Source organism: Ranitomeya variabilis, chromosome 4, assembly GCF_051348905.1.
Source record: "Ranitomeya variabilis isolate aRanVar5 chromosome 4, aRanVar5.hap1, whole genome shotgun sequence".
Classification (NCBI taxonomy): Eukaryota; Metazoa; Chordata; class Amphibia; order Anura; family Dendrobatidae; genus Ranitomeya; species Ranitomeya variabilis.
This window is the reverse complement of record NC_135235.1, coordinates 62,331,204-62,345,536: the sequence shown is the minus strand read 5'-3', so window position 1 is coordinate 62,345,536 and position 14,333 is coordinate 62,331,204. Positions and strand designations below refer to the sequence as shown.

The following is a 14,333-nucleotide window of genomic DNA, read 5'->3' as shown; positions in this document are numbered from 1 at the left end:
AACCTCGGTTCATCGGCCCTTATAGAATATTGGAGATTCTTAATCCTGTTTCTTTCCGTTTGGACCTCCCTGCGTCCTTTTCCATTCATAACGTTTTTCATCGGTCGTTGTTGCGCAGGTATGAGGTACCTGTTGTACCTTCAGTTGAGCCTCCTGCTCCGGTGTTGGTTGAGGGTGAGTTGGAGTACGTTGTGGAGAAAATTTTGGACTCTCGTGTTTCCAGACGGAGACTCCAGTATCTGGTCAACTGGAAGGGTTACGGCCAGGAGGATAATTCTTGGGTCAATGCATCTGATGTTCATGCTTCTGATCTTGTTCGTGCCTTCCATAGGGCTCATCCTGGTCGCCCTGGTGGATCTGGTGAGGGTTCGGTGCCCCCTCCTTGAGGGGGGGGTACTGTTGTGAATTTGGATTCTGGGCTCCCCCGGTGGCCGCTTGTGGAATTGGATTTGTCATCCTCTTTCCTGTTTCACCTGGTTCCATCAGTAGTGGGTGTCGCTATTTAAGCTCATTTCTCTGGTGGTTTCTTGCCGGTCAACAATGTTATCTGATGCCTCTCAGTGCTTGTTCCTGCTTCTAGACAACTGCTAGATAAGTTGGACTTTTGTCCATGTTTCATTTTGCTTATTTGTTCCAGTTCACAGCTGAAGTTTTTTTACTGTGTCTGGAAAGCTCTCGTTGATCAGGGATTGCTACTCTGGCGTTATGAGTTAATGCCAGAGTTTAAGGTAATCTCTGGATGGTGTTTTGTTAGTGTTTTTCTGCTGACCATGACAGTATACTATCTGTCTTCTGCTATCTAGTAAGCGGACCTCAAATTTGCTTAGACTATTTTCCTGCTGCGTTTGTTGTTTCATCTGAACTCACCGTCATTATATGTGGGGGGCTACTGTCTTCTTTGGAATATTTCTCTAGAGGTGAGCCAGGTCTTATATTTCCCTCTGCTAGCTATTTAGGTCTTAGGCCAGAGCTGGGCATCTAGCTATAAATAGGAAATGCTACCTGGCTATTTCTAGTTGCGCGGCAGGCTTAGTTCATGGTCAGTATAGTTCCATCTTCCGAGAGCTTGTCCCTCAATAGGCTTGCTATGATCTCTGCCTGCAGAGATCATGACACCAAGGTAAGGAGGCTTATTCACCGTGCAATGCTCCTCTGGGAAATTTAATATGCAAATTGCCACTTCAGAGAGAAAGGGGACTTGAAATCTATAGCGCCACCTCTTGGAAGAAGCGATCCTATTAGTCACAATCAACCCTTGAACGAGTCTTGCAATATCACTTTCTCTCTGAAGAGGGAAAGTTTGATAAAATCACTGTTTTATCTGCTGCCAATATACCAGTTGTCTGAATAAGGAGCTGTGTATAACCCCCGCCCAAGCGTCTGATTCGCAACTTTCTGTGTACACTGTGCATAGGCAGAAATCTGCCTATCAGTGATAGGGGCGGGGTTATACAGAGCTAATGTATATGAAGGATTTAGTGATAGTCTGTAGATAAAACAATGATTTTATTAAAACTACAGTAAGTAGCCCAGTAAGTGCTGGAATCAAGGTTTCTGTGTCTACACCATGCTGCTTTCAGATTAGCTGGAAAAAACCTTTAGTCAATAATACAGTGACCAACAGTGGTTTCCAGACCCCAGCATGTCTATTTATGTTGTGGAAACGCGAGTCTCTGCAAGATAAATATCACCCGTCCAATGTATTGGACACAGTGATTCCGCATGGTTCAATGAAAACTCACCTGCGTTCAAAAGCCGGCAGCGTTTTGGACACAGTGGACATGTGCGCATCCAAAGTTCTGCCAATTACTGACCATGGGGAAGTAGCCTTAGGCTGGAGTCACACTAGACCGTAATACGGACGAGTGCTATGCGATAAAAAATCGCATAGCACTCGGACCAATGTTAATCTATGGGGCAGCTCCCATCATCCGATATTTTCTCGCCCGTATTATACGTGCGAGGGAAATCGCAGCATGTTGCAATTGTCAGCGTATCTCGGCCAAGAATCACCAATGAAAGTCTATGGGTGCGAGAAAAACTCGCACACTACATGGACCATCAGTGTGACTTGTGAGAAATACGCACTGGTGTTCTATAGAAAAGCCGGCAATTCAGTGCAGTGTACAGTGAAATCACACTGACAGGTTAGCATAGAACAGATAAACTAAATGTCTACACATAGTGTGTATATATATATATATATATATATATATATATATATATATATACAGTATATATATATATATATGTCATTGACACACACATAACTACTATATTATTGTCTAAGGGTCACTTCCGTCTGTATGTCCATCTTTCTGTCTTTCTGTCACGGATATTCATTGGTCGCGGCCTCTGTCATGGAATCCAAGTCGCTGATTGGTCGTGGCAAAATGCCCACTACCAATCAGCGACTCCGGAAGAAAATGGCCGCTCCTTACTCCCCGCACTCAGTGCCCGGCGCCCGCATACACCCCTCCGGTCACCGCTCACACAGGGTTAATGCCGGCGGTAACGGACCGCGTTATGCCGCGGGTAACGCACTCCGTTACCGCCGCTATTTACCCTGTGTGACCAAGTTTTTACTATTGACGCAGCCTATGCAGCGTCAATAGTGAAAACATCTAATGTTAAAAATAATAATAATAAAAAAAATCATTATATACTCACCTTCCACCGCCTTTCCCGCTCCTCTCGATGCTCCGGCCGGTCCATGCAAGCGGCACATTCCGGTGGCAAGGATGGTCTGGGAGAAGGACCTGCCATGATGTCACGGTCATGTGACCGCAACGTCATCACAGGTTCTGCGCGCCTGCGCGAGAAGGACCTGCCATGATGTCATGGTCACGTGACCACGACGTCATCACACCCTGGGACCGGAAGCTGCCGCCTGCACCCCACACAGATGACAGAACTACAACGCGCCTGCGGAAGGTGAGTATATGTTTATTTTTTATTTTTTTAACCTGTGACATACGTGGCTGGGCAATATACTATGTAGCTGGGCAATATACTACATGACTGCCCAATATACTACCTAGCTGGGCAATATACTACGTAGCTCTGTGTTCTATACTACGTCACTGGGCAATATACTACGTCACTGGGCAATATACAACGTCACTGGGCAATATACAACATCACTGGGCAATATACAATGTCGCTGGGCAATATACTACGTCACTGGGCAATATACTATGTCACTGGGCAATATACTACGTGGCTGGGCAATATACAACGTCACTGGGCAATATACAATGTCGCTGGGCAGAATACTACGTCACTGGGCAATATACTACGTCACTGGGCAATATACAACGTCACTGGGCAATATACAATGTCGCTGGGCAATATACTACGTCACTGGGCAATATACTACGGCGCTGGGCAAAATACTACGTCACTGGGCAATATACTACGTCACTGGGCAATATACTATGTGGCTGGGCAATATACTATGTCACTGGGCAATATACTACATGGACATACATATTCTAGAATACCCGATGCGTTAGAATCGGGCCACCATCTAGTATATATATCTTTATATTTCATAGAGAGTTAGATAGCAGAATAGCCGATAATTCAATTGTAGGGTTCTGTAAAATCATTGCAGAACCTGCCAGGCTATGAGACATTTTTTACATACCGTTAACCATTGCATATCCATTAGATTTTTATATATCCCACCCTAATAATGTTAGCAGTGTGTGTGTGTAAAATTTTGGAATTGTAGGTGTTAAATTAAAGAGTTAATTCACGGGAAAAAAACTGGCGTGGGCTCCCGTGCAATTTTCTCTGACAGAAAACTGACTGATATGCAATGGTTTACATGTCTCATATCCTGTCGGGTTGGGTAATGAATGACAAATTAATTACCGGCTTTTTTGCTATCTAGCTCTGTATGAAATATAAATATATATATATATGTGCCACTGACATATATATATATATGACTATATATGTTTTCACGAATATTTGAGCCCATGAATCCTTTATATGTCCATTTTGCAAGCCGGCGAGAAATTCTCACCATACGGATGCCATACGGATACTTTTTTGAGAAAAAAATCACATCCTCGCATTGCACACAGATCACTGTTCATGAAACATTTGTGCGATTCTCGTCCGTGTAAAACGGACCAATTTTTTTATACGTTGTGTGTGACGCCGGCCTTAAAGTGAATATGTCATCATAAAATGGCCTTGTTTAAAGGACATCTGTCAATAGGATCAACCATCCTAAGCTGTCTCTGTGGGCATGTATATCATAGAAAGTGGAATAAAATAATACCTATATATCTGGGATCCAATGTCTTATTCCTGGGAAATCCACATTTGTCTTATTTGTAAATCTACCTGTTAACCGCTTTACAACCTTACGATTTTACATTTTTTCATTTTAGTTTTTCCCTCCCTTTCTTCCATGAGCCATAACTTTTTTATTATTCCATTTACATAGCCATGTGAGGGCTTGTTTTTTTGTGGAACGAGTTGCACTTTTGAATGACATCATTAACCTCTTCACCCCAGGAGCTTTTTTTTTCGGTTTTGCGTTTTCATTTTTCGCTCCCCTCCTTCCCGGAGCCATAACTTTTACATTTTTCTGTCAATATGGCCATGTGGGGCTTATTTTTTGCGAGACAAGTAGTACTTTTGAATAACACCATTGATTTTACTATGTCTTGTACAATAAAACGGGAAAAAAAATCCAAGTGTGGTGTAATTGCAAAAAAAGTGCAGTCCCACACTTGTTTTTTGCTTGGCTGTTTTGCTAGGTTCACTAAATGCTAAAACTGACCTGCCATTATGATTCTCCAGGTCATTACAAGCTCATAGACATCAAACACGTCTAGGTTCTTTTTTATCTAAGTGTTAAAAAAAAATTCCAAAATTTGCTGAAAACAAAAAAAAATTGTGCAATTTTCCGATACCCGTAGTGTCTCCATTTTTCATGATCTGGGGTTGGGTGAGGTCTTATTTTTTGCGTGCCTAGCTGGCATTTTTAAGGATATTACTTTTGTGCAGATACGTTCTTTTGATCGCCCATTACTGCATTTTAATGCTGACATGTTGTGGCTTTGACATGGCTCACTGCCGGAGCCCACCTCAAAGCGCGGGTACTGACATTCCATCTGACGTCAGTAAGGGGTTAATGATACCATTTTGGTGAAGATATATTCTTTTGATCGCCCGTTATTGCATTTTAATGCAATTTCGCGGTGACCAAAAAAACGTAATTCTGGCATCTTGACTTTTTTCTCACTACGCCATTTAGCAATCAGGTTAGTCCTTTTTTCATAGATCAGGCGATTCTGAATGCAGTGATACCAAATATGTGTATGTTTGATTCTATTTTTATTGTTTTATTTTGAATGGGGCAAAAGGGCTTGATTTTTGTGGGACGAGTTGTACTTTTGAACGACACCATTGGCTTTGCCATTTCGTATACTATTAAACAGGAACAAAATTCCAAATGTGGTGAAATTGCAAAAAAAGTGCAATCCCACACTTATTTTTTGTTTGGCTTTTTTGCTAGGTTCACTAAAAGCTAAAACTTACCTGCCATTGTGATTCTCCAGGTCAGTATGAGTTTGTAGACACCAAACATGCCTAGGTTCTTTTTTATCTAAGTGGTGAAAAAAAAAATTCCAAAATTTGCAAAAATAAATAAAATTGCACATTTTTCCGATACCCGTAGCATCTCCATTTTTTGTGACCTGGGGTTGGGTGAGGGCTTATTTTTGGCGCACTGAGCTATCTTCTTTAATGATATGACTTTTGTGCAGATACATTTTTTTTTTAGCGCCCCTTATTGCATTTTAATGCAATGTCGCGGCGACCAAAAAAACTTAATTCTGGCATTTTGATTTTTTTTCTCGTTACGATGTTCAGTAATCAGGTTAATCCTTTTTTTATTGATAGATCAGGTGATTCTGAACTCGGCGATACCAAATATGTGTATGTTTGATTTAATGGGGCAAAAGGGGGGTGATTTGAACTTTTATATTTTATTATTTTTTTCATATTTTTAAACACATTTTCTTTTTTACTTTTGGCATGCTTCCATAGCCTCCATGGGAGGCTAGAAGCTGCCACAACTCAATCGCTTCTGCTACAGCATTGCTATGAGCACTGACAACAGGGTGGTGCTAACAGCAATCTGGCATCAACAACCATAGAGGTCTTCAGGAGACCTCTGGTTGTCACGCCGACGCACTGCTCACCCCCGATCATGTGACAGGGGTCTGCAGTGAGCATATTTCCGGCCCAATGGCCGGAAGCGCTTGATAAAGGCCACTGTCAGAGTTTGACAGCGGCATTTAACTAGTTAATAGGCATGGGCGGATTGCGATTTTGCCCGTGCCTATGGTGGGAACATGTCAGCTGTTGGAAACAGCTGGCATGTCACGGCTTTGAGATGGGCTCACCACCGGAGCCCACCTCAAAGTGGGGGTACTGACGTCAGACATACTATTCCGTCCAACGTCAGTAAGGGCTTAATGATACCATTTTGGTGAAAATACAATCTTTTGATTGCCCGCTATTGCATTTTAATGCAATTTTGCGGCGACCAAAAAAAGTAATTCTAGCATTTTGATTTTTTCTCACACTATACCCTTTAGCAATCTGGGTAGTCCTTTTTTTATAGATCGGGTGATTCTGAACGCGGCAATACCGTGTGTAGGTTTGATTCTATTTTTATTGACTTATTTTGAATGGGGTGAAAGGGGGGTAATTTGAACTTTTATATATTTTTTATTGTTTTATATTTTAAACACATTTTTTTTTACTTTTGCCATGCTTCAATAGTCTCCATAGGAGACTAGAAGCTGGCACAACTCGATTGGCTCTGCTACATAGAGGCGATGGTCAGATCGCCTCTATGTAGTAGAATTGAGTAGAATTGCTGAGTTGCTATGAGTGTTGACCACTGGGTGGCGCTCATAGCAATCCAGCACTGACAACCAAAGAGGTCTTAATGAGACCTCTGATTGTCATGGCGACGAACCGATGACCCCAATCACGTGTTGCCTACATTTCCCCCTTGAAGAAACAAGTTTGTTGTTGTTGAAATATTGTGTAAAATGTAATAAATGTTGGTGACATGTAATGTGTCCCTGTATAATGTATTGCATTGTGATGTTTGCCTGTGTAATGCATAGTATTATAAGATAGGGTTAATGTTTGGGACTAGTCCATAGTGGGAGGGCATAGTGTTCAGGAAGAGTGACTGCTTCCTGCTAGGAAGAGAGTTATAGTTTTGAGCAGTGAGCAGTGCTGCAATAATGGGTGACCCTGAGTGAGAGGAGACTAAAGAAGAAATGTTAGCATGATCCTGAGGAAAAGTGACAGACGATACAGAGTGGGCTTCTGGAGATGGGTCATAAAAGCAGACGCCTAGCCACAAGACCTTGAGCTTACACAGAAGGTAATGGGTCTTAGCAGAACTTAAAGATGGGGACTAGTGAAGGATCTTTAGTGGTAGATACAGGGAGCCAGTAGTGGAAGAAATAGGACACAGAACTGCTGAGCAAGAAAAGGAGACTTGTAAATCAAGACTGTACAATTAAAGCTGGGTTGTGGCAAAGTAGGGAGAAACATTGTGCCTTAAAAACCCTGGAGAATACTACGGAGAAAGGATACTGGGTGGAAAAATACTATTCATACTATAAAAGAAATGATCATAAGCCCTTGTATATAATAACCCTTACCAAATTACAGCTCAGTAAAGAGATTATTTTTGAATGGTGGTCTCACTCATTGAACTGTGAAACATCTGGTCCTGGTAAACCAACAACATATACTGATGTACCTGATGAAGGGGAAGGACCGTTCCTGAAAGGTGTAGAGTCATTAAACGGCTCATCTTGTGAATAGGCTGGTCTCCATAGCAGCTCCCAGAACATATCCACTCCCTTCTTTTTCCTTTCTACTCCTGAAGTGTATCACCACCAGCTCCTGCTCAGGAGGTTGTGGAATCTGCAGTCAGTGTGGCAGCTGATCAGGGAAGCCATCTGTAATATACCTCCTCGAAGAGTAGGCTTATTCAGTACAGCAGTGCAGCTCGTGCTGGGTGAGAGTGGGAAGCTGAGGGTCAGTGTGGCAGCTGATCAGTGATGTCTCCTTTTTATGCCCTGTAGCAGCGTTTTGGCTGTCCAGCACAACAACTGAAGGTGAGCAATACTTACTTTGACCTTATTCTATGCAGTTGCCGATTAACACAGGGAATGAATTACACTCTTTTTTTCTTCCTGTTTCTTTGGAAAGAACATTTAGCAGTATGTACTAATTAGGATCCTTAGGAATATGGATTACCACAAAATAAATATTCTTCTTGGAGAAGCATTAAAGGGGTATTTTCAGGTTGTGACTTGAGCAGCACTCAGCTCTTCAGTCTCTTTACTTCATGGTTGCTGGGGAACAGGCATTCTTTTTGACGAACAGCTTCTCCTGCTACTGTAACACATTAATTTGACACATTTTTCTGAAGTGTACACTGATATTGCTCTATTTACACATATAGATAACAGGGCATTTGAACAAGTGTTGGTTTATCACATAAAATATATTTAAATTTGTGGATGTAACATTATAAAATGTGTAAAAGTTCACGGGGTTGGAAAACTTTTTCAAGGCACTGTACATGATAAATAAAAGTTAAATGAAAATACAATCCATCAGATATAATTTTATTTCATTAAAGTATTTTACTTTTGTTTTGATGTTTTAATAAATTGTCTGTTTAAATAATGGCATGCCACAATATTATGCCAATTTAAAGTATGTACTTTTGTTTCCAGACTTTCTCCAGACTGTTTGTTCTATAAATAATTTTACTTTAAATTTGCTTCTACTTTGAACAGTCCTTGGAGAATGAACCTCCTCGCACACTAAGTTTAAATGAGCTCACTGCAGAGGCTTCTGCGCCTGAGCTGGAAATGGTACATTGATTTATATAGGTAGGTGCGGTATTTTCTTTTACCATATATAAATGATGCAATTAAAGTAATAACTAATTAGAATTGCCGAGGAGTTTGGAGGAGGATAGATAATGCTACGGGCTTGTTTTCCAGAGATCGACCTAGGACCTTTACTTCCAGTGAAAGGAAATCTGCTTCAAGAAGCAAAACATTTTGGAGAATTGTAGCTTCCAGCTTTGTGGGAACAGTTTTGGTAAGGCCCTTTTCTGTTCTCCATTAGTATGCTCCAGTTTTCCAAAGTAAGATCCATGTGGGAGTTTGGTGTGGAAGAACTTGACCCGCGGTGCAGAGCCCATCAACTCTATCAAACATCCCTGAGATGACCTAGAAAGGAGATTATAAGTCAGGCCCTCTCATCCGTTGCCGGTGTCTGACTTCACATGTGCTGAATGGATTGAACGTGCTAACATTTCAACAGACACACCCCAAAATCTTGTAGAACATCCTTCCAGAAGAGTGGAAACTGTTAGAGATGCAAAGTGAGAACTAAGTCCATATTACTGCTTTAGGTTTTAGAATAGAATGTTATAAAAGCTCCAGTAGATGTAATGTAGAGGGGTCCATAAACTTTTTTTTCCCATGTAGTCCATCTGATGTATTGATAAGTAATCTAACTCTGTATTTATTTATTGGATTGACTCTTACTTTAATCTATTCTTTTTTTTTCTAGAAATGAAATCAGAAGAGTCGTTCAACACAACAGAATTTATATTTGAAGGTTTAACGGATGACCCAGTGCTGCAGTATATATTTTTACTAATATTCTTAGCCATCTACTTTATAGTAATTTGCGGAAATGGTTTAATATTTGTGGTTATTTGCCAAGATACTAACCTGCACTCTCCAATGTACATCTTCTTATTAAACCTATCCATCATTGACATTGCAGCTACCTCAAATATTCTACCAAAGCTTTTAATTATGGTTTTCATACAGTATAATATCATCTCCTTTGAGGATTGTATAACACAACTATATTTTTTCATTTTGTTTGTTTGCACTGAGGTTTTCCTTCTGGCAGCCATGGCATTTGATCGCTATGTTGCAATCTGTTATCCTTTTCATTATGTTATTATAATGAGTTTTGAGCACACTGTCGAATTGTCTATTACGGCATGGATGGTTGGACTTTTGAGTCCTGTTGGACATGTTGCCCTGATATCAAGAATGTCCTTTTGCACTTCTCATGTAATCAGGCATTTCTACTGTGATATTTCACCATTGCTGAGGATCTCATGTACTGATATATACAGTGTAGAAATACTAACTTATGCCGTAGGGACACTTGTGGGAATTTTTACATTAATTTTTACACTATTATCATATATTTTTATCATTTTGAAAATTCTTACTATTAAATCCAACGAAGGTCGAGGAAAAACTTTTTCTACTTGTTCTTCACATCTAACTTGTGTGATTATGTTTTATGGAACAATAATGTGCCTGCACATGAGACCCACATCAACTAATTCCTCAAAATTTGACAAGTGCTTTGCGTTTATATATTCTGCCCTGGTTCCAATGTTAAATCCTTTTATTTACAGTTTTAAAAACAAAAAAGTCAAAAAAGCATTACGAAAACTCAAAAGCCAAGTAATAAAAATAATCTCCAAAGCATAATATATGTAAAGGAGTGATCCAGCACCTAAAATGTATTTTCTAAATATCTATTCTTACACCCTAACCACTTTTGTAACTTACTTTATTAAATAACGCAACCAAAGAAAAAAAGTGTGCCAGGAGCAAAATAATAATCAAATATATGTATAAAAAGGTCAAATTTTATCTAAACATAGTTTAAGAACAATGGACACAGACAAACACCAAATACACTAAAAACTAAAATTTGGTGGGTGAGCTACTGTGGGAAACCCCTACGAGCAAGTATATATACAAACATATGACATAGTCAATGCACATGTGATCAATCAATGATACATATATACCATATTTACTTATAACTACGTGCTTTTTCAGTTTCAATTTTGTGGCAAAAAGTTTTATTCAATTGGGTATGTAGCAAACAGAAGCAATTGATTCACTTCCTATGCATACACATAAAGCCTAAGAAATAAAGGTAAGTATTTCCCTCCAGAAAATGGTAAAAACATATATCAAAGGTTAAATACATATATACATATATTATATACAGTATAATGAGCTCAACCACCAAATACCCGACGTGGGTTTCACCAATGCTTCATCAGGGGTGTTATTACACAACACCCTACAATTTTCCTTATCTAGCTAATCCCTAAATGAGCTTTTTTTTGGTATTTCCTGTGACATTTCATTCGAGAGGAATGTAAAACATGATGTCACAGGAGTCTGTGGCGGCACTCACTCCCCGCAGGATCCATTGCCGTTTTGGAACAGGACATCATCGGGGGGATGCACTGCTGTTACTTACTAGTTTTTTGCATCACCACCTCCTCTAAAGACAATCAGGATCCTGGGTGCTGTATTCTGTGGGAGATGTGAGTGCAGCGCTGGCACTCTGCTTCTATCTCCTCCACCACCATAGCTTCTCCAGGGAGTGGAGATAGAAGCAGTGAGTTACACCAGCCTCGTTCCACAGCTTCTAGCAGCATTGTCAAACAAATCATCATCAGGGGCCGGCACTGTTGTCACTCAATGCTCCTATCTCCACCCCCTGATGACTTCTTCCACAGAAGCTACAGTGGGATAAAAACAGAAGCAGAGTGCCAGCGCTACGCTCTCATCTTCCTCAACATCCATCACCCAAGATCCAAGACATCTTCAGAGGGGAAACCAATGCAAGAGACTAGTAAGTAACTACAGCCCTGACCTCTGATGTTGTCCTATTCCAGGAGGGGTGATAATGCTTCCCCAGCCTCCTGTGACATGTTTGAGACTCCTCTCAAATGAAAGGTCACAGGAAGTAAAAAAATGCATTTAGAGATTAGCTAGATAGGGAAAAGTGAATGTTATTGTGTAATAAAGTAAATTACAGAAGAGGTTAGATATTTAGAAAGGAAATTTTTGGTACCAGACCACCACTTTAAATGGGTTTATCGAAAATTAATAATTTTTACTGAAGATGATGATTATTATTTTGGAGATAATTATATTGTGCAAAACTTTCAAAGAAACAATGTAACCAAGAAACTGTAGGAGAATTCAACGCAAACAGGGTCTTATCCGAGACATACAGTTAGTTTAGCGCTCAGATTAAACTCACATGTTCAATCTGTCAAAAACATATATAATATAGAAAATCAGCCGCATTGGATACATGGGAGTAGTAGAGCATATGGAGCTTTTGTCAAACTCAATTTGACAGGTGGACCCGCCCCTATCAAAGTGTATCAAGAGTGTGTAACCCCTCCCCTCCCTGGCTGCCAGCTGTCAGCATCTGTTCCTTGTGTGTCTGCTCTCCCCTTTTAATATAGTTTGCTAATGTTAATTTGATACAGTGATTATTATCCCAGTATTGCTTTATATTAGATTTCCGTATTATATGTAACTGCTGTGAGATTATTCTGTAATCAGGGCATTGTGTTTTATTTTATATTAGATTTTTCGTTTTATATGTAGTTGTTTTTTGGGATTATTCTGTATGATGTGTTTCATTATCATTGAACACATATAGTGAATAGTGCAGACGGTTATGTGAAAGCCAGGGACAAGAACTATTTCTTACATAAACACAAACAGATGTGTCCGTGCAGCTAATGTCCCATCAATCAACACAGCAAAACTGTCTGCAATTCCGGTTCACATACAACAAGCAGCTGTGTGTGTTATGAGTTATGTTGGGATGTGCTGGGCCCCATGGATGCTGCGACTTCTGGGGCCTGCAATTCCGGTTCACATACAACAAGCAGCTGTGTGTGTTATGAGTTATGGTGGGATATGGTGGGCCCCACGGATGCTTCTTCCCTTCTTGAGTTATGTTGGGATATGTTGGGCCCCACGGATGCTGCGACTTCTGGGGCCTGCAATTCCGGTTCACATACAACAAGCAGCTGTGTGTGTTATGAGTTATGGTGGGATATGGTGGGCCCCCACGGATGCTTCTTCCCTTCTGGGATCCCAGATAGATGTGCAAACACAGAACGGTTTAAAATCTTTATTGTCAGTACTAAAGCACAACAGAGCTAATTGCTAGCAGATGTCACCCTGAATATCTTTTAACTAGCTATCTGTCCTGGTCAGACATTTAGATCGACGAAGACAAGTACATTTTTGATTAAATTGATAACTTCGGTCAGAACAGCGAGTTAAACTTGAAAATTTTGATGCAACAAAATCTGATACGATTCTATTATTTCTTTGCAAGTCAGAAGTGAAATGTTGTAAAAGTTTCTTGAATGGTAACCCGAGCGCTAAATGTTGCAATACATATACGCAATAATGGCCGCATACACGACTATACATATCTTGGATTTGGGCGTCTTGATAACAATATGCGGCACAATTCTTGTTCAGGAATGTCACAAATTCGCGTGGAAAGATAATATTTTCAGGACTAAAGCCGTAGCTATCAAAAAATATGGCCGTCTTATCATCGCAGAGTACGATTAATACCCAGTGGTGTCCAGCTTGATTCGCCGGGTCTGTATTCACGATATATGCCGCTGGTCTCTGAGTCACCCTTTCTTCCGGAAGCAAATCACACGGAAACACACCGGCGAATATGCGGTTTGTATAATTATCGGCTTTCAGTATCGTTGTAAGCTGCAGACTGTCCATCGTTACTTAATTAAAATCGTACAAGATCTCTCTCCTATTATTAATTTCCAGAATGGTGTGGTTGACTGCAAAAACAATCATATTTATCGTGTGGGGTGTCGCTAGCGCAAAGCGGACTTCAGCACGTAGGTTACCTGTTTTAATGAGCGAGAAATGTCCTCCAGGCTTTTGATCAGGCGATAAATCAAAAGCAAATAGAGTGAATCCAGCCATAAATAGTGTTGAGCATTCCGATACCGCAAGTATCGGGTATCGGCCGATACTTGCGGTATCGGAATTCCGATACCGGGATTCCGATACTTGCCGCGTATCGGATACCGGAATCGGAAGTTCCCAGATTCAAAATGCACAAATTCAGCCAATGAGAATGATTTCAAGTGTGGGCACATCCTGTTCAGCATGGAGGGCATGAAACTACTGGCATGGCTGTGATTGGCTGCTGAAATGATGTCATGATGCAGTTTAAAAGTCGCTGGCGCCATTTTGCGATCACTCTGCTGTGAATTCAGTTAGTGACAGGACGCTGTTTGCTGACTGAGGGCCAGTTTAGAGATAGCGATTTGCTTCTTTGTGCTTTCCAAAGGCTAATTTAGCAACCGCTGTGTTCACCTACTATTCACCTTGCTTTTGCCT

The 14,333-nt window shown here is 40.6% G+C and overlaps 1 protein-coding gene and 1 long non-coding RNA gene across 2 annotated transcripts; both read left to right on the top strand.

Annotated features, from left to right (window-relative positions):
- Positions 1-8,115: 8,115 nt before the first annotated feature.
- On the top strand, positions 8,116-9,163 carry LOC143768393 (uncharacterized). Its single transcript, XR_013213841.1, has 3 exons — positions 8,116-8,177; positions 8,868-8,963; positions 9,078-9,163. It is a non-coding gene; the product is annotated as an uncharacterized LOC143768393 (long non-coding RNA).
- A 493-nt stretch (positions 9,164-9,656) lies between these two features.
- On the top strand, positions 9,657-10,604 carry LOC143767570 (olfactory receptor 5AR1-like). The gene has a single exon (XM_077255980.1). The coding sequence runs from the start codon at positions 9,657-9,659 to the stop codon at positions 10,602-10,604; it is 948 nt and encodes a 315-aa protein (XP_077112095.1).
- The last annotated feature ends 3,729 nt before the right edge of the window (positions 10,605-14,333 follow it).